The sequence below is a fragment of the Notamacropus eugenii genome, chromosome 6 (genome assembly GCF_028372415.1).
Source record: "Notamacropus eugenii isolate mMacEug1 chromosome 6, mMacEug1.pri_v2, whole genome shotgun sequence".
NCBI classification, from domain to species: domain Eukaryota; kingdom Metazoa; phylum Chordata; class Mammalia; order Diprotodontia; family Macropodidae; genus Notamacropus; species Notamacropus eugenii.
The window spans coordinates 348,531,446-348,556,972 of record NC_092877.1 but is presented as its reverse complement, the minus strand read 5'-3'; the positions used below and the strand labels follow the sequence as shown (position 1 = coordinate 348,556,972).

Here is a 25,527-nt window from a genome sequence, read left to right as displayed (position 1 = left end):
CTAATAAATCTACCTTAGTGTCTGCCAGGAAGATAGAAATATATGAATAAGCAGTTTAAAATATCTATCTGGGTGTCATTGATATGAAATATTTTCCACACAACCCTGGAAACATTGTATTTTTGAACATCCCTGGTTATTGAAAGTAGAGTCTAAAATATGGATTTGGGGTTTTCAGTCTTCTGATTCATGGGGAAATGATGCTTTGCCATCATTTCTATCTTAAAAACCAAAAACAAATGAAACTGCAACCCACGTTGATTCTTGTCCAAATATATTCCTGTTTGTCTTCAAGCATTAGCCAGAAAGAGGAATGCAATGGATTCTTCCTTTATGCTGGCAGCTCTCTTTTATCCAGAGAAAGGTTTGTGGACTTTTCATGCAATGTGAATTTTCATTTATTTCTCCTCCTCACTCCACTTGCCTCTCTTTTCTTTTCATCTTTTTGCTATGTGGTTGTAGCTTCCCCAACAGGTCAGTAGGGAAAGGTGAGGACCTACATTCAGCTTTTTGCTTTATTTTGAAGCTGGATTACGAAGAATTTAGAAGCTAACATCCAGATGAGTGAAGTTAATGTGCATGATGGACATCAGGACTTCTTTCTCCCATTTTACCCCTACCCTCACCCCATATCTCATATTCCTAATTGTACCCTTGTTTTCTCAGAAGATTTGGCCTTCACCAGATATCAAAGGGCATGGGGGAATTGAGGAAAAGAAGTATGTTAGAGACTTAGGACATAACAGGAAGCTTCAAGTTGGGGGATACCAGTGTTATCCAGGCCAGCAGCATCTCTTGGGAAGGAGAGGTTCACCTCCCTCTTACATGAAGGATGATCAGCAGGGAAAATTGAGAGTGAAGTCTCAAATTGAGAAGAATCTCTACGATGTCATTGGGTGCCATTAACAAGCTAATTAGATATTGGTGATTCAGGAGATTATCCGAATATTTGAAGACATCTGATTCTTTGCCTTGCCTAGAGCTGATTACTTTGGGCCCAGGATCATTTGTTGATCATTAAAGAGGTAACTTTATTTATATTGTGCATCTGCTTATATAAAATATAAGTGTATATGCTGTGTTCCCCAGAAGAATGTTAGCTCCTTGAGGGCTGCATTTTCATTACTTAGCATAGTGGCTGGTACATAGTACATACTTAATAAATACATATTGAATTAAATTAGGGAAAAATGATGCAGCAGGAACCTGGGGCTAAGATTTAGGTGGCCCGGGTTCTAGTCTCTGCCCTGTCTTTTAACTAATTACTTTACCTTGAATGAGTAGATGTGTCTCTCTGTTTATTTCTTAAATTAAGGAAAGAGACAAGATAATCTCTGTGATTTCCTCTTATAAAATCTAATAAGATTGTAGATTCATAAATCCAGAGCTGAAAGGGACCTCGGAGGTCATTAAGTTCAATGTCCTCATTTTAAAAATGAAGAAACTTAGTTAAGGGATTTGCCCAGGGTCACACAGCTAGTGAGTACCTGATGAAAGATTCTAATCTAGGTCTTCCTGATATTTTATCCAGTATTTTATCCACTGAACCATATAGTGATTTATTGCTTTTTTTTCATATGCACACACACACACATACATACATATATATATGTATGTATGTGTGTGTGTATGTATCTGGAGATAGCCAGGGAAAAAATGCCCTTGGATCAAATAAAATGGAAGGAGAATTCAATTTTAAAGTATGAATTTGTAAATAAACATGCATCAGATGCCAAGACCACGAATGCTTTCAGTACTGACATATCATCACTATTTCCAATGCATTTCAAAATCATTTGGAACTAAGTTTTTGGAGAGTTCAAATGAAGTGTGACTACATGCAGAGAGTCATTGAAATCATCTTCCTTCCTACTGAAGAATGACTTTGACTTTAACATAACAGCATGCTAAAATTAACAAGCCTGCCTTCATGGGCTTTGTTCTTCCATCTCGGCAACCTGAGAGCATGTCACTCTTTTTAGTATACTTTCTACATGAGATAATACCAAAGTGTAGGAGAGAGAATTTCCTGTTAAATGCCCGATATGGGGAGAGATCACTGTGTACTCTAGTGCTGGGCAGAAAGCAGAGATTTGTTTTGCATGGAAATGTCTATGAAATGAACGGAAGCGGCCATGGGATACTCTGCTTTTGATAAAGAAGAAAGAAAAAGAGATTCTGCCTGCACCCCCACTCCCATTCCTGTTGGATGTTAAGGGGAAAGTATTTGTCAGTCGAATAATGTGGCTCATTTATATTGTGCCTAGTCTTCTGGAGAGCTCCAAACTTTGGAAGGACTCTCATTAATCCTAAAAGCTCATTACGGGCTAGGCATTTGGCAGCCTTTAGTCTCATTTTACAGATCTGGGAGGCCTCAATTCAGGTATTGTAGTACCCGTGCTTTACAAAGTGGTCGGAATATCATATGGGGTTAACTGTAATTTGTGAGTCTTGACCAAGTCTTTTAAAAGCATAGAGTTGACGGGTGGAAGCATTTTGTGAAAGTGAATGTGTTTTGATTGGTCTCACCTCTTTTGAAATATGCTTTACAAAAAAATTCCTAAGCTGCCAAAGCAACATCTTGCTTGGTAAAGCAGTATTATTTATTATAAATATTTACTTTATTTTGAATGATTTGGGTGGAAAGTCTCATTTGACTGATTATCATTTTGCTCTCAAAACCAGTTCCTCTTTGTGGCTTCCTTAATTCTATTAATTCTATATCCTCTCACCCAGGGGGACACTGAGCTATTGTGACTTTGTCTTTCTTCTCCATCCCCCAGCCAATCAGTTGTCCCAGTTTGTCATTGGAAATGGCTCTCAAATCTTTTGCTTCCCTTTAATTTCTACTAGTGCCACTAGAGTTGAGACCCTGACTTTCCCCAAGCTCGCATTAATGCCAACACCCCCCTGACTATTTTCTTTTACCTCTCATCTTTCCTGACCACTTTCACCAGATAAATCATCCTAAGAAACACCTGTGGGCTTCCTCTCTCAGACACCTTCATTGCTACCTAGTGAATAAAATCTAAACTGTCAAAAAAAAAAAAAGGCCATTTAAAATTGAATCCTGGTGGCATTTCCCAGTAGGTCTATTTTCCTTCTCTAACTATTCTCTGTATTTGCCATAGAATGTAAGCAGCAAGACCACTCTTCTTTCACTGTTTGTGACATCATTCTCCCTTGCTTCCATAATCTAAAATATATCATATTCCCTCCACCTGAAATATCCTCCTGTCTTCTCTACTTCTTGAAATCTTACCCATTCCATCAGCCTCAGTTCCAATGCCATCCTGTCCAGGAAGACTTCCAGGATACCATTAGCCTGAAGTGATCATTCCCTCCTCTGAAGTCCTATATTTGCTTGTTTGTACCTCTGTTGGCTTATATTTTGCCATATTGCCTTATATTTTTCCATTGATGAACTTTATTTTGATGTGGTAGACATTCTCAACAAAATTCCACAACAGATTTCATATAGAGTAAATCTCCACAAAACAATTATGTGGAATAACACAAAGAGCAGTTAGAGGTTGGGACTAAAGAAGCATCTATAAAAATAGATTTCAATCTGTGAATATTCAAGAATTATTTCAGAGAAGAGTGAATTTCAGGATTTCAGAAATGTGTGCTCAGAAAAGAGGGTAGACAAGTCATATGGTAGCAGCCAGCCATAACCAATGGGCAGCCCCTATACACATAATGTTAAGAGTGTGTGTGTGTGTGTGTGTGTGTTCATCCTTTGTTGCTGAAGAAGACTATGCCATCAGAGAAATAATGACATGACTTGCACTTGACTTTGTTTTGAGTGAGGGAGGGCTGTGCAGGTCACCAGCCTCACTTCTCCTCCAGAGCCATCTGAATCCAGTGACCAGATATTCATGAGGATGACTGGAGATGACCCAGGATGAGGCAATTGGGATTAAGTGACTTGCCCAAGGTCACCAAGCTAGTGAGTGTCAAGTGTCTGAGGTGAGATTTGAACTCAGGTCCTCCTGACTCCTGAACTGGTGCTGTATCCATTGCACTACCTAGCTATCCCAATGTTAAGCATATGAGAAGACCAGTTGCATTTTGAGTGAATTCACCATAAAAGGAGCAAAGGGGGGCATGGACAAGACACTCAAAAGGAGGAGGCTGTGGGCGGTTTGAGATTTGAGTCACTGTGATCGACATCATTGTTTGTTTTCCAAGTGACATAGAAGTCCTCCATATTTTCTTTAAACATTAGAGTCAAATGATAATGATTATGGCATTTTCTTGGTAGGTTTGATTATTCTATGATCACTACAAGTACTTGGACCCTTTAAAAGGTCTTTTTCTGTGATATTTTTTGTGATTTTTTTCTTTAAAAAGATATGTAAATATTCTCTCATAAATATAAGTATGTATAATAATTATATTAGGAAATGTACATGCAGACATATGATGTACATACACTAATCACATATGTATGCTGTATATACCTATGTATATTTCTTAATAGAATGACCTTACTTTTGAAGTTTTTATTTGTGTTTGTGTGTTTTGCCAAAGAAGCAAAGAAGATATTGAAGTCTGTGTCTATGTTACCATGGTAGAATTGGACAAGATTGGGCATACTCTGTCAGTTTAATTCAACACACTCATGTGTCCCTGTGAAATATGATCTATCTCAGTGAGCCATAGAGAATTAGAATGACCAGAGTTTGGTCACATCCAGTTACAGTAGGTTGAATGTACTGGACAGGATATTTCTCAAAAAGTATCTGATTCAGTTTTTTTGTTTGTTTCAATTTTACAAGCAATCTGTTTCCATTTTTACTCTCACTTAATATGGTAGCACCAATATTGCCCTGATGTGGTCCCATATTGATCTTCATTCTGACTGATTTTTAAAATTTCTGCTAATTGTGTTATTATATGTTCATATATGTGTATATGCATACATGTATCCATTGTAAATATTTGATATCAACATATATGTATATATTTGTGTTGATGCAAAGCTGTGAACATATTTCATTAGCACTAAGCATTTTTCCCACCCATACCCAAGAATACCACTCTATGTACCTTTTGTTTGTTGAGAAGAGATGAAAGCTGCTGGAGGGAGGGGAGGGGGGCTGAGGAAGGGAGGTGATCAGAAGGAGGGGAGGAAGGCTGAGCAACAGGGAGGGTGCTGAGGAAAGGAGCAGGGCTGGATGGGGGAAGGGGGCTGGAACGAGGGGAGTGGGACAGAGAGAGGGGGGTCTGGAGGGAGGGGAGAGGAGCTTAGGAAGTGAGTGGGGGCTACATGGGGGGAGGAGAACAGAGAGAGAAGAAAGGGCCAGAGGGAAGCGAGGGGGGCCAGCAAGGGAAGAAGGGCTGAGGGAGGGAAGGAAGGGGGCAGGAGGAAGGGGAGGGGTATCAGCGGGCAAGGCCAAGGTTATAAGAATCAGGGAGTAAAGTCTCAATTTTTTTGAAAGGTCACATCTAAGTCTTCCCTCCTGCCCTGCACCCCACTCCAAGCTGGCAGACAGAGACTCAGCCTGAAGCTGTTGAGTCTGTGCTCCGGCCTCTGATGAGATTGGGGCCAGAGTGGACCAAACCAGAGCCAAAGCTAGAGACAGAGCTACGTGTGGGGGAGACTCCAGGCTCCAAGTCCTGAGTGGAAAAGCCTACCTAGATTCACTTGAGTGCATTCCACTCATGCCCTTCATGGTAGGATAAGCTGTCAGGTAGGACTTTGAGAGACTTTCTCCTCTTTGGCTCACTTTTATGAGAAAGGAATTTCTTACCTGTGGACGAAAAATTTGGGACAGGGCAAGTGCTCGGCACAATTTCCAAACAGATGACATCCGTTTTTGGTACCATCCCTCCTCCAAGGAGCAAATGTCTTCAGTCATTATAAAGGTCTGCCCAGAGCTGACCTCCCTGACTCCTGGATATTCTCATGTGATTAGATGTTTATTCAAGTAAACATTACATTCAATCAAACCAAGCTGATTTATTGCCATTTCCCCAGTCCTACTACTTATGTGAATACTTCTTCAATTTTTTTTCCCAGTGACTTGGATGAAGTCACGAAAAGAATGTCAGATTTTCAGATGAAATAAATCTGAGGACTAATTCATTGGATAATATAACCTTAACAGTTTAGAAGACCAGCTGAATAAAATAAAATGTAATAGAAATAAATATTGAATTCCACATTTGAGATTGAAAATCATTCGCTGTACAAGATGACAGGGATGTCATGGTTAAACAACAGTTCCCAATTTGAGTGGACTGAAGGTTCAATACAAGACCATCAACATATAATATATCGATAAAAAACAAAGAAATGGTACTATATAGCCCAGTGGGTAAAGGGCTAGAAGTGGAGTCAGGAAGACGTAATTTAAATCTGGCTTTGATCAACATATAAGATGGAGCATGTCAAATCCAGGGTGACCAGAATAGTAGTAGTAGTAGTAGTAGATAATATGCCCTTATCAGTTTCAGTTGAAGAAACTGAAGCTGTTTAGACCTAAATATGAGTAGTCATCTATTCAAAAGGCTACCCTATGGAAGAGGGTTTAGAATTCATATTGTTGGCTGGATAGGGTAGAACTGGAGAAATAAGTGGCAATTTGAAAGGATTACAGATGAGTTTAATACCAAGGAATTCTTCTTTGTGATGGGAGTTGCTCCTAAACTGAAATAGATGTCCTGCTAGGAGGCTAGTTCTGTTTCCCTGAAGGTCTCCCAGGAGAAACTAAACTACTCTTTAGTGAGTATATTTTCAGAGGAGAGTCTCCATCAACCATCGTTTAGAATCACTGGATTCTGAAATTCCTTGTGGCTTTTTCTGTAGGTTTTGTCAGCCTGAAAAAAAAAAGCTATGATTAAACACAGGACTTTGCAAAGTATGTTAGTACCTTATTAGTATGTGGGATAGGCTTCATTTTTAAATTAAAATTTACCTAAGGGAAGATACTGAATTAGTGCTGAATTGAGTAAATGAATTAAAAATATAAATAATCTAATTGCTTCTCAATACTTGCATTTAAAAAAATTCCAGGGCTGGTGTGCTTAGAATTTAGACTTAGTCAGCTATATGGAAAATTAAGCAATAATCGTAACAGTAGTTCAAATTTATATATGCCCTTAAGATTTCCACAGCGTTTTCCTCACTACAACCATATGAGGTACAAAGACAACCCTTTGAAGTAGCTAGAATGTTTCTTGTCATTTTAAATTTTTAATTGCAATTATAACCTAGCATATTATAGAAAGAACTAGTAAATAATCAGCTAAGTATGGAACAGCTTTCCAAATAAACCCTAAGGTTTTAATTATTTATATTTTGATTAAAAAGGAAAGTAGTACTAGCATAGGCATTCTTAGAAAATAAGTCCTTGTCTTTTTCTTTATTCTCCTTTTCCTTATAAAGACAAAATGCCTTTTATGTAATCATAACAGCCATAAGAATAACTGGCATTTCTGTACTGATTTCAGGTTTACATTGTATTTTCCTCACGATCACTTTGTAAACTAGCTGTAGTAAATATGATAACTTTGTAAGTTAGCTATTGTAAATATTATTCTTCCCACTTTACAGACGGAGTTGAGGGTAAGGAAAATTAAATGACTTGCTGAGATTACATAGGAAGTTCATGGCATGATCAAAATCCACTCCAGAACCAAGGCTCTTTCTACCCTACGTGCCATACTAACTTGGGTTCTGTCTCATTGTATGCCTTCAAGGAAAGACTAGAGGACCGTGTCCCAAGCATATGGCAGCTTGTTTGAACATATTACTTGTTTTCTGTTGTGGGTGTGCGGTTGGAATTGTTGATGATGCAGTAGATAGAGTGCCTGGCCTGGAATCAGGAAGATGAGTCTTCCTGAGTTCAAATCCGGCCTCAGATACTCACTAGCTGTGTGACCCTGGACAAGCCACTTCACTCCATTTGCCTCAGTTTCTTCATATATAAAATGACCCAGCGAAGGAAATGGCAAACTACTCCAGTATCTTTGTCAAGAAAACCCCAAATGGGATCATGAAGAGTTGGACAGGACTGAAAAATAACAAAATTCCTGAGAGGATGGTCTAGTATTATTAGGTGTTGGATTACATGGCCTTTGAGATTCTGTAATTCTCTGAATTTAAATTTACACAAGTTTTGAGTATAAATTAGTTAGGATCAGGGTCCATTCTTGGTCCTTTACAGGTTGCTTTCATTAGTTACTACAGAATACTTTTTCTCCCAAATTTATGTTAGTGGCAATGTCATAAGTAAATATTTAGAATCAAAGGACAATAGAGACCAAAATATATTAGTTAGGTCACAGTATTCATTTTACAGGTGAGGAAACTGAGACCTAGATTAATGCAATGACTTATCATAGGTAATGCAAAATTTATCAATGGCCATGTAGGAACCAAAGCACATCTCCTATTCAGCGATCCATCAGCTTTACCAACTCATCAGTTAAGTAGCTGGGCAATGGCAGAGAGTCACTGCTTCACCTATGGTGGGGGTTACAAAGGTTTGCCAACTATATATGATTTTTTTGCAGCACAATCTCATTTGGAATGGCTCCAGAGCCATGTCAGCCTTCCCCGCAAACCTAAAGAAAACTGCCTATCTGGGGGTAAAGTCAGGCATAAATTCAATTCAGTTCAACAGCTAGGCCTCCCTGTTACAACCTGAGAAATACCAAATTGCTCAGAATGATAATCATGTTTTTAATTAAATATAATTTAATATACCTTTATGTACAAATAATTTTAATTAATGACTTCATAGTTTTACATCAGAAATGATGAATCCACCAAGTTTGTTTTTCTTGCTTTAAAAAAAAGCACAACACTCATTTTCCAAAACAAGAAACTTTACAAATCATTTCCAACACTCACAGTCTTCAAATTTAGAATGAGACTCTTATCAATAAAAAACATGTGAAGGAATTTGAATTGCTTATAACTGTATCACATTTAGCTTGCAGGTGGCCAATCATCTCAATTTTTCAAGCCAGGAATACTTTCAAAGAAATAAAATGTAAAAGAGTTGTGTTTGTGTCTAGCCCCACAGCTTATTATTTTTGCGATATAGTTCATGGTTTCAAAATTTTCATGTTATTAGAGTGCTTCAGGGAAGGGACCAGTCCCAGAAAAATAGTGATAGTTACAAAGGAAATGGAAATGCTCATAGCTAATATGCGCTGAATCAACTGGAGTCATCCAAACATCCCTTTAAAATGAACTAAAAATAGTGTGTGCCAAATCTGAATACAGGCTTGTTTGGGATTAGCTTTACAAACTTGAATTTTCAATTTCTTTAAAAAAAAGAAAGAAAGAAGGAAGAATGAAGGAAACTGAATATAAACAAATCTAGTAGAAAAGGGACATAAATCACTTTTTAAAAATATCTCAAAATAGTGTGTAACTGATAAGTAATCACATTTTGCTGACAATTTTAAAATAATTTGGTTGGATGGAAGCAGTCATATTGGTTCTTTGGTTAAAGAAGAGGGACATAAGTTATAAAGCTCTGAAAGTGAATAGCAGTTTAGTTTCATGTAATCAATAATTATATATCTGATTTCAAATAATTTAGTTTTGTTATTGAGTCCCAAATGTTCCTTACAGTTTGGATGATGACTAGCTAATGTCCAGTAAGGGATAACTGGTTGTTATATGTTCTTCTGTGATGATAACAGGAGTTATGAGTTCATTGCTATTAGATTGGAAAGAACCTTGGCTTGGAATTAAGAGGAGCTGGGTTCGAATCTAACTGTTGATGCTTACTGCTTGTGTGATCTTTGGCAGATTTTTAACCAATAATGACAAAACAACAACAATAACAGAATAACATTTACCTTGTTTACTGTGCCAGGCACATAGTGTTTGCCTTGGAGACGGCAAGGTGGTTCAGTGGATAGAGCTGTGAACCTGGAGTCAGGAATATCTGAGTTCAAATCCAGCCTTGGACACTTACTAACTATATGACCCTGAGAAAGTCACTTAATCCACTAGAGAAGGAAATGGCAAACCAATCCAGTATTTTTGTCAAGAAAAACCCAAGGAGAGTAGTGATGCTTTATGGTCCATAGGGTGACAAAGAGTCTGACACAACTGCCTGACTGAACAACAACACTTTGAGGAATATGCTAGGCACTTTACAATTTTTTTCTTATTTAATCTTCACAATAGCCTTGGAAGGTAAGTATTATTATTATTATCCCCATTTTACAAATGAAGAAATTGAGGCAAACAGGCTGTGTGACTTGCCCAGGGTCATACTGCTACTAAGCGTCAGAGTGCAGATTCGAACACAGGTCTTCCTGTACCACCTAAACCTCCATGAACCTCAGTTTCCTTTTCTATAGTTGGGACTACATGGCCTTTCCAGCTATAGGTTTAGGACCTCATGATGCAAATTGCCTCTTTCATGACTTTCTATAGCCAAACAGCACTCACTCCCTCATTCCTATCTTTCTGGTGGAGAGCCTTCCCAGTGTGAACTTACTTAGTCTTTGGATGATAGATGAACCCATGATTTCCAGGATGAGACTGGAAGCCTTTTTCATCATTTATGGAGCCTGTGAGAGCTCATAGTCTATGGACATAGTCTTTGACAGGGTCGCCTTGATAGGCTACAATTTATATGACTTGTTAATCTTAAAATGAACTTGAGGTGAAACCTACCTAGCAAGTGCCATCTCTTTGATCAAAATTACAATGCTTACAAAGCACTATACCTTTCTGATCCCAACAGTTCCTCCCAACAACCCAGCAAGGTCAGTACTGCTGGTGTGTTCATCCTATTTCATAGGTAGGAAAATATTACTTACTACATGCTTTGAGGCCACCACTTTTCTCTTATGGGACTTAGTTTACTAATTTCTTAAAAAGGAAGGGGTTGAATGAATTCCTTTTCAGTTCCAAGAAATTCAGTTTACATCTTATTTTATAGTTGAGATTTGGAGCCTGGTCTTTGGGATTACAAAGCCTGTGATAAGTATTTTTATATAACCTATTTATGGTGAAGTTGTTTGCCTCAATAGAATATAAATTCCTTGAGAGCAGGGCCTGTTTCATTTTACCATTTTATCCCCCATACAATTCTTAGCAACCTGTTTTTCAGTTGTTCAGTCCTGTCGGACTCTTGGTGACCCCAAGGACCATAGCTTGTCAGTGGTTGTTGTAATGATAATTATGAAAGTTAAAGATCTTCCCCATCCATTAATGAACCTGCCCATTAAAGAAGGTTTGATTAGGGGAGATTTGTTTTGTAGGAAGTCCCATACCTTTTGTTAATTTCTAATGAGGCACTGGTTCTCAAGGTCATGATGCCCTCTGGCTCTGAAAAGTGTATAAATATTCTGAGGTGAGGTTTTACTTTGTGACCTACTCTTTGGAAGTGTTTATTTTGTCAGATGAGACTCTGGGAAGCTGCTAAGGAATCCCTTGGCTTTGAAAACCCAGATGCTGGTGCTTCTCTCTCTGGTAGCTATGTATGTATTCTTATGGTCAGACAGTTGGAAGCATGTCTGCTGATTTTTATTTCTCTGAAGTTCAGGGTGCTGACTTTTTCCCCTGAACTAAGTGAATGATGCATGTGCTTGATTAAAGTGGTTGTTGACTCCTCAAAAGCTGCTTTCCTTTTAGAAAAACAGATCTAAGAACTTGTACAGAGCGCCCTCCTGTGTATGCTGGCGTCCTGGCTGTTACACTTGCCCTTAGGGTTTTCTTGGCAAAGATACTGGAAAAGGTTTGCCATATCCTTCTCCGGTTGCCTCAGGATAACAAAGGTTAAGCAACTTTCTCAAGGTTATTCAGCTAGTAAATGTCTCAGGTCACATTCGAACTCAGGTTCCAACCTCTGACACTCTCCTCCGAACCGCCTTGCTTATTGATTGATTATTCTAACCTGCCTGTCTAGTAACTCGGGTATGGTTATTCTTATTCTGAGGGCCAGGTTTCAACAATAGACTTGGCTTTGGCCAAATAAACCAGTTCAGAGATAAGAGCTCCCTCTAGGAAAATTCTAGTATTCCACATAGATGCTATTGGAACTGGAAAATTCCCATATTTGTTCATGTGAGAATACACTTGTAGTTTGATATCGAAGCACAACAGTTTTACAATGATGCTATAACTTAAGAAAAATGTCACAATTATATGCCTACGAAGAAAACCATAACCTGTCTACAGAGGTCACGTGAAATTGATTTGGGGGAATTATCTGCACAATTAAAAGGACAAACACCCAGAATGAAGAGAACTTGGGGCAGAGCTAGTTGAGGAAATGCCTCATTCCTTCCCAGCTCCAACCCCATAGCTTGACTCTCTATTTGATGTGCCCCTATGTTTGTACATAAAAATTCCTTGAGGGAAGGTTTTAGTTTTAGTTTTAGTTTTATCTTTGAATCCCTAGCACCTAGCACACACCCACATACATACATTCAGAATACATGAAGATACTAGGCACTTAATAGAGGCTTGTTGATTCACTTTGACTACTTCTACGGATATTCTGGATTCCTTGAGACAAGTTGTAAATTTGTGAAGGGAGAGAGGGAAGAATGGAGAGAGAGAGACAGAGAGAGACAGAGACAGACAGACAGACAGACAGACAGAGAGCAAGCATACTTCTGTGAATATGCTGAACCTAACCAGCCTTTGTTTTGATGTTTGATCCCTGGTCCTTGAATCATCCTGTTTTCATGGGTGATCTTTCACCTTATGTTGCCCAGAAGTACTTCTCCACCTCACTTCTCAGCCTCCAGCTCCGGACCATGATGCTTCACTGTGGTTGCCATTTCCAGGCCTTTATGTGTCTTGTAGTAGAAGATGAGCTCCTTGAGTACAGGAACTATTTCAAATACTGCTAGTATTTATATACCAGACATTTAGCATAGTTCCTGACACATACATAGAAAATGCCTATTAAATACTCCATTGAACATCTATGTATCTATGTATTTATGTATCTATCTATCTATCTATCTGTCTGTCTGTCTGTCTATTGCTATCATCTATGTTTCCATCAATCCATCCATCCATCCATCCATCCATATCTATCTCTTTTTCTCTGTCTCTATCCATCCATCAATCTGTCCATTCATTATCTATTTAAATATCTATCTTTCTGTCTATCTAATCTATCCATCTCTATCTATCTATCTATTTATCCATTTAATCTATCTACCTTTAGCATCTATTGATCGATCTGTCTGTCTACCTACCTACCTACCTCCATCATCTATCCATTTATATGTTTAGTCGTAATCTAGCTTATCTTTATCTTATTGTTTTCACCTATACAGAAGGTTATAACAAAAGGAGCCAAAGTATTCAGTAACTGATGGATGGATTTGTTCAAAACCAGTTCTCAATGTTCCTTATTCAAATGGGAAAAAAAATTCTCAGTGATTTCCTTTTATTATTTTGTTGGGGATTGGGGAGAGGAGAGACAGCTAAGTGCCATGAATTTTGTATTAGTTTGGTGATACAGTGGATAGATTGCCAGGCCTGGAGTCAGGAAGACCTGAGTTCAAATTCAGCCTCAGATGTTTGCTAACTGTGTGATGCTGAGTCCCTTAACCCTGTTTGCCACAATTTCCTCATCTGTCAATTGAGGTAGAAAAGAAAATGGCAAATCACTCCAGCTTCTTTGACAAGAAAATACCATAAAAGCACAACAAAGAGTCAGACAATTGAAAATGGCTATTTTTTTAATCATCTAGGGAAACATCTCAACTTTTCTTCTCCCATCATGTGTTTAGATAGTAAATATAAGTTTACTTAATAAGTATACTTAGTAGTTTGCCTATTAGAAATGTTAACATCATTTTTCCCTTTCCCATGCCATAGCCAGTTGCCAGTGGCCATAATAAGCTATGTGTGAAAGGGGAGCTGAGGAGATACTTTGGCTCTGTGTTTCCCTCTTATTTCTATGTTTAATTAACTTGTCCTTAGCAGGGGATCTGTAAGTTGTGGCAGTATCCAAATATGTCAGTGAGTTTTTTGCCTAACACAATCAATGTGCTACTTTCTATTCCACTGACTTCGGAAGGAAACAGGAGTGACTGTTTTTACAGTGCGTTAAATGGGCATTAGGATCAAGTGAATTCCACTAAGACAGGATCTGCTTGCTTAAGAGATTTAGAATTATTCATAAGATGTGATGCTATAACTAAGTGGGAAGAAATTACTTTTCCCCCACCCCTAAGACATGAGCTCCAAACTGATCATCTAACTTATTAAAAAATTACCCTCAAGAGGTAAGGGGCAAGATGTAGATCTGAGGTATGTCTTTGAATAGTCTTGACCAAAATTAATATAATATAATATAACATAATAATATAATATAATATTATAATATAATATAATATAGTATAATAGTGTAACTACTTTACTTCCGAAGGAAACTAGCAAAGGAAAGTAACTGACTTGTGGAGGGAAAGAATATCTGCAGGTCCGATCTGCTGGGACAGACACTTTGTAACAAACAATGAACAAGCTTTTACTAAGCCCTCAGGTGATAGAGGTTGATAAAGCCACAAGGGACTTCTAATATCATCCATTCCCTCATTTTATAGCTGGGGAAACTGAGGCAGAGAGATGTTAAGTTACTTGCCCAAAGTCACAGAGGTCACCAGAGAACAGAGTACTCACTAGCTTCTTGACCCTGGGCAAGTCACTTAAACCCAATTGCCTTGCCAAAAAAAAAAAAATCAACCAACCAAACCAAAAACAAAATATTTAGGGTTTATAAACCTTATAATGTCACTTGCTATTGTTTAAGTCTGGACTTGAGAGCTCAACGTTGAATTCCAGAGTAGAAACTCTCCGCAATATAGCAAAGATATCAGAAAAGTTTCTTTTGTCTTTTAATCATTGGTATCTGAACTCTGTAGGTTGCTTGATGGCACAGTGGGTACACTAAGAGAACTGGAGTCAGGAAGACTCATCTTCCATAGATCAAATCCAGCCTCAGACACTTACTAGCTATGTGACTCTGGGCAAGTCACTTGACTCTATTTGCCTCAGTCTCCTTACCCATAAAATAAGCTGAAAAAGGAAATAGCAATTCAGTATCTTTGACAAGAAAACCCCAAACAGAATCACAAAGAATCAGATATGACTGAAAAAAACACTGAAATTTGAACTGTATAGTTATCTGAATTTTACACACACACACACACACACACACACACACACACACAAAATCACAATCTATATCTTTGTCTTATTTTTCCCATGCATAAAACTGGGGCTGGAAGTTCATTGAGGTACTTAAAAATATAAGTGTATAAAAATAGTGAAAGTGTTTTAAGATTTTATATACAAGTTCCATATAATGGAGGGCAATGGAATTCTTCCTTGGGCTAATCTTATTTAATAAAACGTGCTTTTCCCCTTACTTTTTACTGTATTTTAATCTTAGTGTTCTGTAAAGTCCTGCTTTTAGTGTCTGTTCTCAGCAGTGAACTGTTTGTCAAATTTCCATTAAGCTTAAGGTGAAAAATTAATGAGCCACTCAGTTCAGATATTTCCAAACTAATGCTAGTCTATTAGTAATGCCGGGGAAAGTCAAAGCTGTGGGTATGTACAATTAGAGGGTAGGGATCACCATATTTAACTTTTGGAAATTTATTATTTCACATCATTAGCAGGGCATTCTAGAGCATCAAGGGAGTACATTTAATAGTCTTTTATCAATAGAGAAATTGATCCAAAAGATCATTTTTATTTATTAAAGTTGGTATTTGATCTAGTTCAAAATATTTTAAAGCAAAATGAGTATTAGTAATGCTTTGAGAAGTGTTACAGGACCAAAGAGGTGCTGGTGATGGGTGAGCATTGTATATGAAGGATAAGCAGTGGGTTGCCTCTATCCTCCACTGGTATCTTTGTGATGTAGAGAGAAATATTGGAAGATAATATACATTCTGGGTGGATACCCTGTGGCCAACTTATTGTGGAAGAATGGTCAGATATACAAAGAAGAGACAGGCATGGATGGGATCCACTTATTGAAGATAATTTTTCATTTAAACTAGACCAGGAATCTTTTCAAATAAAATATATGTGTGTGTCCATATATACATAGACATACATGTGTGTATATATCTATATCTCTATCAGACAGGTATATATCCTTGACCTTTTTTGATTGAAATTCTCCAGCATCATTTTGTAGAAAATGAAAGTTGCAATGATTCAGAGAATTATCTAGGTGGAAATTTCAGGACTGAGTTTTAAAATAATTTTAGCCAGAAGTGTCAACTTTAATGAAACTACAAAATATAGCAATCAACAAATATTTGCTAAGCACCTATTCAATGTGCTGTTGTTCGAGGCTGGGTCTTTATTTCTCACCCAGGTTGGCAGTGCAGTGGCCACTCACAGACCTGATCCATTACTGACTGGCGTGGCATCTTTGAACTGTTCTATTTCTGACTTGGACCTCTTCTTCCCTCCTTAGTTCCCGTGCTCCCAGAGGCACATCATATTGGTCCTAGATTTAGTGCCGATATCTGATAGGATTTGTTCGCTACAGCTCAGGACTCTTGAGCTCAAATGATCCCATCAGCTTCAACCTCCTACATAGCAAGGGTTATAATATAGGTCATCTTGACCACCCATATATGACTTTGTATATGTATTATATAATTTTTGATTTTTCATTTATTACATCACTGGTATTAGATTCTCATATTGTTAATAGTCTCATTTTTCTTAACACACATCATATAAAATCTAGTTGTTAGAAGTCTGACACAAAATCTAGTTGCCAGAAGTTGAAATGTAGATCAGAGAGAGAGAAAAGGAAATGTCTCCAAAGCTTCAGGGAGACCCAGGGACAAGTCTTCCCTCTTAGAATGGGGAAAAAGCTGGATTGGAGCATTGGTGCTTATGCATAACGGTTGAATTTGTGTAAAAGTCCAGGATGATAAGATCACAGAAGTAAAGCTAGAAGGGACCTCAGACACCATCTAATCTGAAATGCTGTCATTTTACTAATGAAGAAACTGACTGCAATGGAAGTGAAATCACTTGCCCAAGGTTAAACAGGTATTAAAAAGTGGAAGAGTTTGGATCACCTAAGCTCTCTGAATGGTAACTTCTTTATCACAGAAATCAGCAAAATAATGATTGTACTGTCCTCTTACTAGAGTTGCTGCAGACAAAGGCTTATAAAAATGTATATAATTTAAGCTTCTTGGGATAAGGCTTAATTTATTTTATTTTTAGCTTTTGTATTTCTAGTGTCTGATGCACAGTAAGTGCTTATCAAATTGAATTAAATTGAAATGTGTTATTCTGTTACAACATTGAAATATTTTAATACGTGCTTAATAAATAAATGCTTATTGAATTTAATTGATTTATTTTTGTTCTCCTACAAAGTATGGACCTATTAAAGCTTATAGTACAAACGATCCTCACCCCAATGCAGGAGAAAGAGCTAGAATTCATTTTTCTTAGGAGTGACTCTTCCTTTTCCTTAGAGAGGGATTTTTTTTCTTCCATAAACTTTAAAATCTAGACACTTAGCATTTTCTCCAGCCTTGTAGTTTTCAGGTGATAAATTAGGAGAACACTTTTATAACTTATTTTCTCATTTGTATATAGCCTGTCTTCTGATGCCTATATCATAGTTGTGTGCAACACCTCACCCCTTATAGCTAGTGAAATTAAGTTATTCAAAAATTTTAGTAATGTTTACCCCAGTAAAAGTGCTGGGGAAATATTGGCCCATATTCAAAGAAGCAAGGGGCTGCTTGATGCACCCACCTATATGTATATGTATACAGATACCTATATATGTGTGTATGCATGTACATGTGTATGCGTATACATATGTGTATGTATATATGCATGGTTTGTCTATGCATGTATATGTGTACACATATGTGTATATGTACTGCACATATGTGTCCATGTGCACATACATATCCAGAGAGAAAAAAGATGGGGGTAGAAGGAGCAGGGGGAAGGAGAGAAGTGAGATACATATATGCACATATATTTGTACACATATAAACACATATAAATCGTGTGTGTAATAGGTACATGTGTGTGTGTGTGTGTGTGTGAAATCTCCTTTTTTGACTCAGGATATATGCAGAATCCTACCAAGTCTTTTCGGGTCCTTTTAGCCTTCTTTGGTCTCTGGAGCACAAGTGATCCCAACTTCTTCTTTGTACTTTCAAACACATAGATCTTTTGGAAATCAAATCTCCTGCTCCCACCCCCAATGCCTCCAAGCTTTGTCATGTTGCTAGGACCCAACAGATGAGGAAACTGAGTCCTAGAAACTGAGTTAAGGGCAAATAGCTGCTGCCTGCCTTTCTGTAGCCTGATGATTTGAGAGAAGAATGTCACGTGACCGCTGACCTATGCTTTATGGCCCTAAGATAGTGATTTCCTGTGCAGGACCTTTCTAGAACGTTTTGTGCTTTTTCCTTCCTGAGCATGTCCTCCTGCCTTTCCTAATACAGATGGAAGCTCCAGAGAAAGCCGCTCTGACCTCACGCGTTTGCTGGTACAACCCATCTCTGCGTCTCTTGCTGCCAAACTTTCTGCTTCGCCCATGGAGAGGGATCAGCCTGATACCTGCAGGCCTCTGCAGCTCCCCCATGATGGTAAGCCAGCCTTGTCTGTCTGTATCCTGTCTGTGCACTCAAGATTGCTTTTCTAAAATAGCCCAGCCAGGGAAGGAGAGTCCTTTACAGGGCAATGTGGGCTAAAGGGGGAGTCAGAGAAACTGAATCTGGAGCGTGCTTCTGCTGTTCACTAGCTAATGACCTTGCATAGGTCACTCTCCATTCCTGACTCTAGAGTCAGAAGACCTAGCTACAAATCTTGCCTCCAGTGATTACTTTCTGTGTGACCCTGGACATGGTTTAATATGTGTGGACACCAGACCTCTCCTCGATAAAATAAGGGGGTTGGAGTAGATGATCTCAGAGGCCTCTTGTAGCTTCAGGATCCTATGAGGATTGTTCACTAACCTTGAAGGCCCACGCCTTATCTAAATCTGTCCTCCACATCACTCTTGGGGCAGCTCGGTGGTGCAGTGGGTAGAGCACCTGTGCAGGAGTCAGGAGGACCTGAGCTCAAATCTCACCTCAGACACTTGACACTCACTAGCTGTGCGACCTTGGGCAAGTCACTTAACCCCAATTTCCTCATCCTGGGTCATCTCCAGTCATCCCGATGAATATCTGGTCACTGGATTCAGATGTTCAGGAGGAGAAAGTGAGGCTGGTGACCTGCACAGCCCTCCCTCATTCAAAACAAAGTCAAGTGCAAGTCATGTCATCATTCTCTGATGGCATGGCCTTCCTCAGCAACGAAGGACGAACACACACATCACTCTCCAGGCAGTAGCTATTCCTACGTCTGTTAGATTTTCTGATCTTCCTACCTTTTATTCTTGGTGATTTCATCCACTCTGATATGTATGTGAATGTGTACATGCAAATATTTACACATGCATGTTTGTGTGTAACATGTGTGTTCGGTGTGCATACATATGTGTGTGTGGCTGAGTTGATTTGCATGTGTATGTATATATGTATATGTTGTTGAATTGTGTCTGATTCCTTGTGGCCCCATTTGACGTTTCCTTGACAAAGATATTGGAGTGGTCTGCCATTTTCTTCTTCAGCTTATTTTACAGATGAGGAAACTGAGGCAAACAGGTTGAAGTGACTTGCCCTGGGTCATACAGCTAGTAAATGTCTGAGGTTGGATTTTAACTCAGAAAGATGTCTTCCTGACTCCAGACCTGGCATTGTAGACACTGTGCCCCCAACTGCCATATTCACATTTATATGTATGCATCTATAATATATACCATATGTACACTCATTTATATGTAGACACATGCTTTCTCCTTCCATGGAATATAAGTTCCTACAAAGAGGGCTGTTTTCTTCTTTGTACTGGTATCCCAGCATCTAACACAATACCTAGTTATTTAACAACACTCGCTGACTGACTGAGGTGATCCCACAGCCCTGTTCTGTTATTCTACAAAAGACACATTTGGGGAAATGGCATGAAGAAACACCTGGTATCTGCCCTAGCTGAGAAGGAACCCAACTCCAAGGGCCATAAGTTGCCCCCAGACCCCCCAATTCTGCAGATGAAGCAGTGGTGTGTGTGTTTTTATGGAAATCTGCTTAGTTTTATGGGGTCTGGATTTCAGCTCTAGCAGCCCCCTCCTTTCACAATTCAGTGGGTAGTGGGGAGTTTGGGAGCTGAGGCATGGAGTCTTTTAGTAGATAGCGTTAAAGCATAATTCCTTCAATTGACTAAAAAATCCCTCTGTTTTTTCTGCATCGTCACCCAGGAGATATCGCTTGAGCGTAGTGCACTTTGTCAGGCCTTGCTGACTGAGGGGCTGCGAAGCAGCCCCACTTCTTGTAATAGTAAGAAAGGCATGACTCCGAGCTCATTTCTGCTTCAAGCATCAGCATTCGGATTCTAAAAAGCAGCTAAAACACACACACACACACACAATATATTGTTATATTTACTTCTGTTTGTTATAGAATGAAGCATATTTTTCTGCTCAGACTTGGGGCATCTACACACAGGTTGTATCTGAACCCTGTGCTCTCTGGAAGGCAAGGAAGGCATCAGAAAGAATGCTTGGAGGAGGCCTGTGAGACAGGGCTGGACTCAGGATAACTCCCTGCTCAGACCTTGCAGAGTCATACAGGTTATTACCCTCACAAACTCATTATTGATTTGAGCAAAGCACTAAAATACATCGTGTGTAAGGTTAGAACCGAGCGGAGATGGTGGACCTCCAGATTATGGTGGGATGAAAGACTATTTCTACAATGTTGTGTGATGGCTTGACTCTCCACCAGGTGTGGAAGCAGTGTGACCAACCCCCCAAGTTCTTTTTGTTAAAAAATATTGGCAGTTATCACCCTGCATATTCTCCAGGTAGAGAACTGCATCTGTTTTCCTCCTGGTGTTTTCAAGGATGTACAATAATCCCTCTTGTGCAAAGCCAAAAATGTTTGTCTTTAAGGCTTTTGTGGAACAATCATTTCATCTGGGTGGGGAATGGGAGGTGGGAGAATGGAAAGAACTGGGAGCTACAGGGAAGATAATTTCAAATCTTGGTTCTACAAGTTAGCAGCTGGGAGACTTTGGCCAAGTTACATTTTGCCATCAGTTTCCTCATCCTTACAATGGAAAGATTGGACCAGATGACCTCTAAACCAATCCTACCGTGGAGGGAAGTCCTACTGTGCTATGGCCCTAGGAATAGAACAATGTGACAATCTCACTGGTCCTAACAGGATAGCTTCTAAAGAACTGTCTTCAGTTCTCAGACCCACATTTTGAGGAGAGGGACAATGTTGGGAGAACAGTAACCACAATGTCCCAGGGCCTTGAGTTCCAGCCATATAAAGATGAGTTAGAGGAACTGGAAAAGAGAAGACTTAGCATTCCGATATTTGGGTGGAGACTATTCAGAAGCAGGGAAAGGTTTTTTATTTTTGGCATCAAAGAGCTGAACCTAGAGCTATGGGCAGAAATTGCAAAGAAACAAGTTTAAATCTGATGAAAACAAGCAAAAACTTCTGAATGAATTAACTAGTAAAAACATTTAATTAAAAAATAAAATACTTACTGCATGTCAGAATGATGATGAAAATACAAATCCCACATCCCTGTCCTTAAGGAGTTTACGATCCCATAGGGGTAGACAACAGTTATAAGGTATTGGCAGTCAGGAAGAAAAGTTTTTATATGGGCAAGCACAGGGATGTTGAGCAGATAACATAAGATACCCATTCCAGAAGCAGTAGTAGTGTGGATTTGACTACTGTGGTGAGAACAAGAGGTATAAGGAGAATGGGGGTAGGGTGGGTGAGATAGCAAACATTGTGAACTATAAAAAAGTGGAATAAGTGACCCTGAGTAGTAGGGAGTTTCTTTTCCTTAGAAGCCTTCAAGGAGAATATGACTGACCACTTGGTGGCTATGTTATACAGCAGAGACTGCTTTCCTGCGTAGTATCCTCAGAAGGCCGCCGAATCCCTTCCAGATCTCAAATGCTTTAACTCTGTGATTTAGATGACTGAATTAATGCTTGAGTCATTTGTATATTTGGGTTATTAAATTGAAGGCAGGGCAACTAGGTGGCACAGTAGATAGAACTGTAGTCAGGAACATTCAAGTTCAAATCCAGTCTCAGATGCTTACTAGCTTTGTGACCCATGGCAAGTCACTTAACTGTTTGCCTCAGTTTCCCGATCTGTATAATGAACAGGAGAAGGATATGTCAAACCACTCCAGAATCTTTACCAAGGAAATCCCAAATAGGGTCACAAAAAGTTCAACATGACTGAAAAACCTAAACAAAAATAAATTTAAGGCAATTTTAAATTAATCTACCATACAATCTTTTGGAAATATTTTTAAAATATTTTTAGAAGTTATTCATTTCATAGTTTGTTGGGGATTTTTTGGTTGTTGTTGAATACAATTAATTTTTTTTAAATTTTCCTAAATATATAAATAAATCAAGATATCTATCTGTGTATACACGCCTGTGCACGGACAGAGACCTTATGTTGTCAGCAAAGGTCTGTGTGGTCACAGCTATGGTCTTTCCAATAGTAATGAATGGCTATGAGAGCTGATCTGTGAGAAAAGCTGAGCACCACTTCACTGATACTTTTGAATTGTGGTGCTGGAGAAGACTTTTAAAGTCTCTCAGCAAGTAGATCAAATGACTCAGTACTTAAAGAAATTATTTCACACTGTTCATTGGAAGGACAAATACTGAAGTTTAAATACTTTGGTCACATAATGAGAAGTCAGGTGTCACTGAAAGCACCCTAATAGGCAAGATTGAAGGCAAAAGGTGGAGGATGACAGAAGAGGAGATGGATAGATAGTGTCATGGAAGCAATGAACATGAGCTTGGACAGATTCTGGGGGAAAGTGGAAGAGAAAAGAGCCTGGCATGTCAAAGTCTATGAAGTCCCAAGTTGTGTGTGGCTGAATGGCTGAGCAAGCACAATAACTACACACACATACATATAGACAAACATATATATGTATTTATGCATATATACATGTGTGTGTATATATAAACATGGAGAAGAATAATAGGAAAAAATGGTTTAGTTATAGGCTTACAAATATTTAAGCCAAAGATGGTAATTTTTTTCTTAGTGTATTTTTATGTTTGTATATAATTATGTTTTACACAATTTTAAATTCTACTACTTTGAAAGTATAATAGAATTTGATGTGAAAAAACTAATGTTATGAATTATGCTTTAAAATGAAACTTTCATTACAAAATGTAGATGAAATTGTCTTCTTTAACTAGTAGAATGCAACTTTGAATCCTCCAGTCCATTCTGGGAAACCAGAAAGCCAGTACAAATAAATGGACTGCTGTCCTACTCATTCAAAACTTTGTATTCAGAATCAGTTATCTGAAGCTGACTGGTACAATGGATAACTTGGTGGATCTGAATTCATGAAAATGTGAGTTGTATGTCCATAGATATTTACTAACTATGTGACCCTGGGCAAGTCCCTTAACCTCTACCTGCCTCAGTTTCTTCAATGATAAATTGGCTGTAATAATAGCACCTACTTTCACAGGGTTGCTGTGAAGATCAAATGATGCAATGTTTGTAAAACACTCAGCATAGTGCCTGGCACATAGTAGGCACTTAATAAATGCTTATCCCCTTTCCCTACAGGAACCAAAAAACCCACACAAAAACAGAACAAAGATCTTCATGAAACTGAGTAGAAGAGAAGAAGGAAGGTGGGAGGGGAGGGGATGGGCAACAATTATGTGGATAGTTAAGACAGAATTGAGAAAAAAGAGCCAGGAAGGAGAGAATGATAATGATGGAAAGGGCAAGAATAAATTGTCTGGATTGATCAATTTCCTGCACATGGACTTCACTCTATTTGCCTGAGCATATGAATCCTCAGTGTTCTCCAGTTTTCTCAACTGATCAATTTGTTGTCAGTCTATGTCCATGAAGTTCAATAAAGATGCAAAATATGCATATGTAAGTACTTAAATGTATGTGCATACACACATATATGTACATATGTGTGTATATATGTTTGTGTATATATGCATATATACAAACACATGTCTGTATACACACATATATACATATATATGTGTATATATGTCACACACACATACGTATACTAGTTTGCCACAGCAGTTTATCTCAACTTTGGGTGGAGACCCTTATCTATAATGATAAAAAGAGTGGCCATTTTTAATCTAGCAATGACTACCTGGGAGTAGAAATTAGAAATGAATCAAATTAACATAAGGCTCTCAGTGCAGATGATCGGTCCCTCATGAGGGAGAGAAGGTCAGGTTTTCTGTTGCTGAAACCTCCTGGTATTTTTTCATCATCTGTGACAAGTTATTGTACAAGTCATTTTATGTATATTTCACATAAAAGGATATCCACATATAGCTTCTTTCTTTGTTTTCTATTCACACTTCAGTAAACTCTTAAGCAAAAATTAAATTTCCAACCATATAATTCAAGAATAAATTATATCCTTGACCTATTTGGAGGTATTCTGACTTACAGTTCTGTCAGCCTAGTCGGTCTACTGCTGCTGCTTAAAAAAAAATAAAACAGCATGTTTTGATATTACTTGGGCTCAGCTTTTGGAACATCAGATGGATAAATGATTACACTAAACTGACAGGGAGTGATGAGCTCAAAACTAATAGGCAAGAAGCATTTCAGGAAATATTTAAATTGCCATTAACCAGAAATTTCAGTGCAGGAGAAGACTGGGACTTTTTTTTTTTTTTTTGATGAATGGTAGGCGAGCAAACATTCTACACCCAAACAGTCCATTGAGCTTTAAGACAGATTGAAGTGGTCTTGAAATATGAAAAAAATAAACATATTTGGGAACATCTTCACATGTTCCCCCTTCATAATTTATAATTTTGAAATCCTTTATCCCAATAGAAACTTCATTCCTTTCACCCCTCCTTGTGCTTTATGCCTCTAAATGTAGTCTCCATCCTCATTCTCAACCTGCATACATTCAATTCTTCTATGCCTTCCCAGGTCATCGCTTTTGCTCACACCTCATTTCACTTCTAATACAAGCTTTACCCTAGAATTAGCCAGTTTAACCTGATGTGGTATTCTCCTTTTGAGTCTCTTCTCTCTTTGTCTTTTACTGATCATTCCTTTATAAACCCCAACACTGGATTAACCTAAACTCTCTCCCTTCTCCTCTTCTGTTCATAAGCTGTTGAACTCCACTGAAGGGATTCACACAACCATATCTATGCTGACTGGTTTCATGACAAATTTATCTTCTCTAATTTCAACTGATCCCTCACTCTGTACACTAAACTTGTATTCTCTGAATGGCTTTCACACTCTTGTAAACACATATTCTAGACCTTCTCTTCAAGGTATTTATAACATTTCTTCCTCCTCACTCCTACCTTTCTCTCTCTCTTCCCCTCTCCCTCCCTTCCTTGTCTTCCTCATCATCTT

General features: G+C 38.4%; 1 protein-coding gene across 4 annotated transcripts in view; it reads left to right on the top strand.

Annotated features, from left to right (window-relative positions):
• The window catches only part of NAALADL2 (N-acetylated alpha-linked acidic dipeptidase like 2), a 998,881-nt gene that overhangs the window by 617,409 nt on the left and 355,945 nt on the right, over positions 1-25,527 (top strand). For all 4 annotated transcript variants that reach the window (XM_072620248.1, XM_072620247.1, XM_072620249.1 and 1 more), the window contains one exon: positions 18,466-18,609. In XM_072620248.1, coding sequence (XP_072476349.1) covers positions 18,466-18,609 — 144 coding nt within the window. The remainder of the gene's footprint in view (positions 1-18,465; positions 18,610-25,527) is intronic.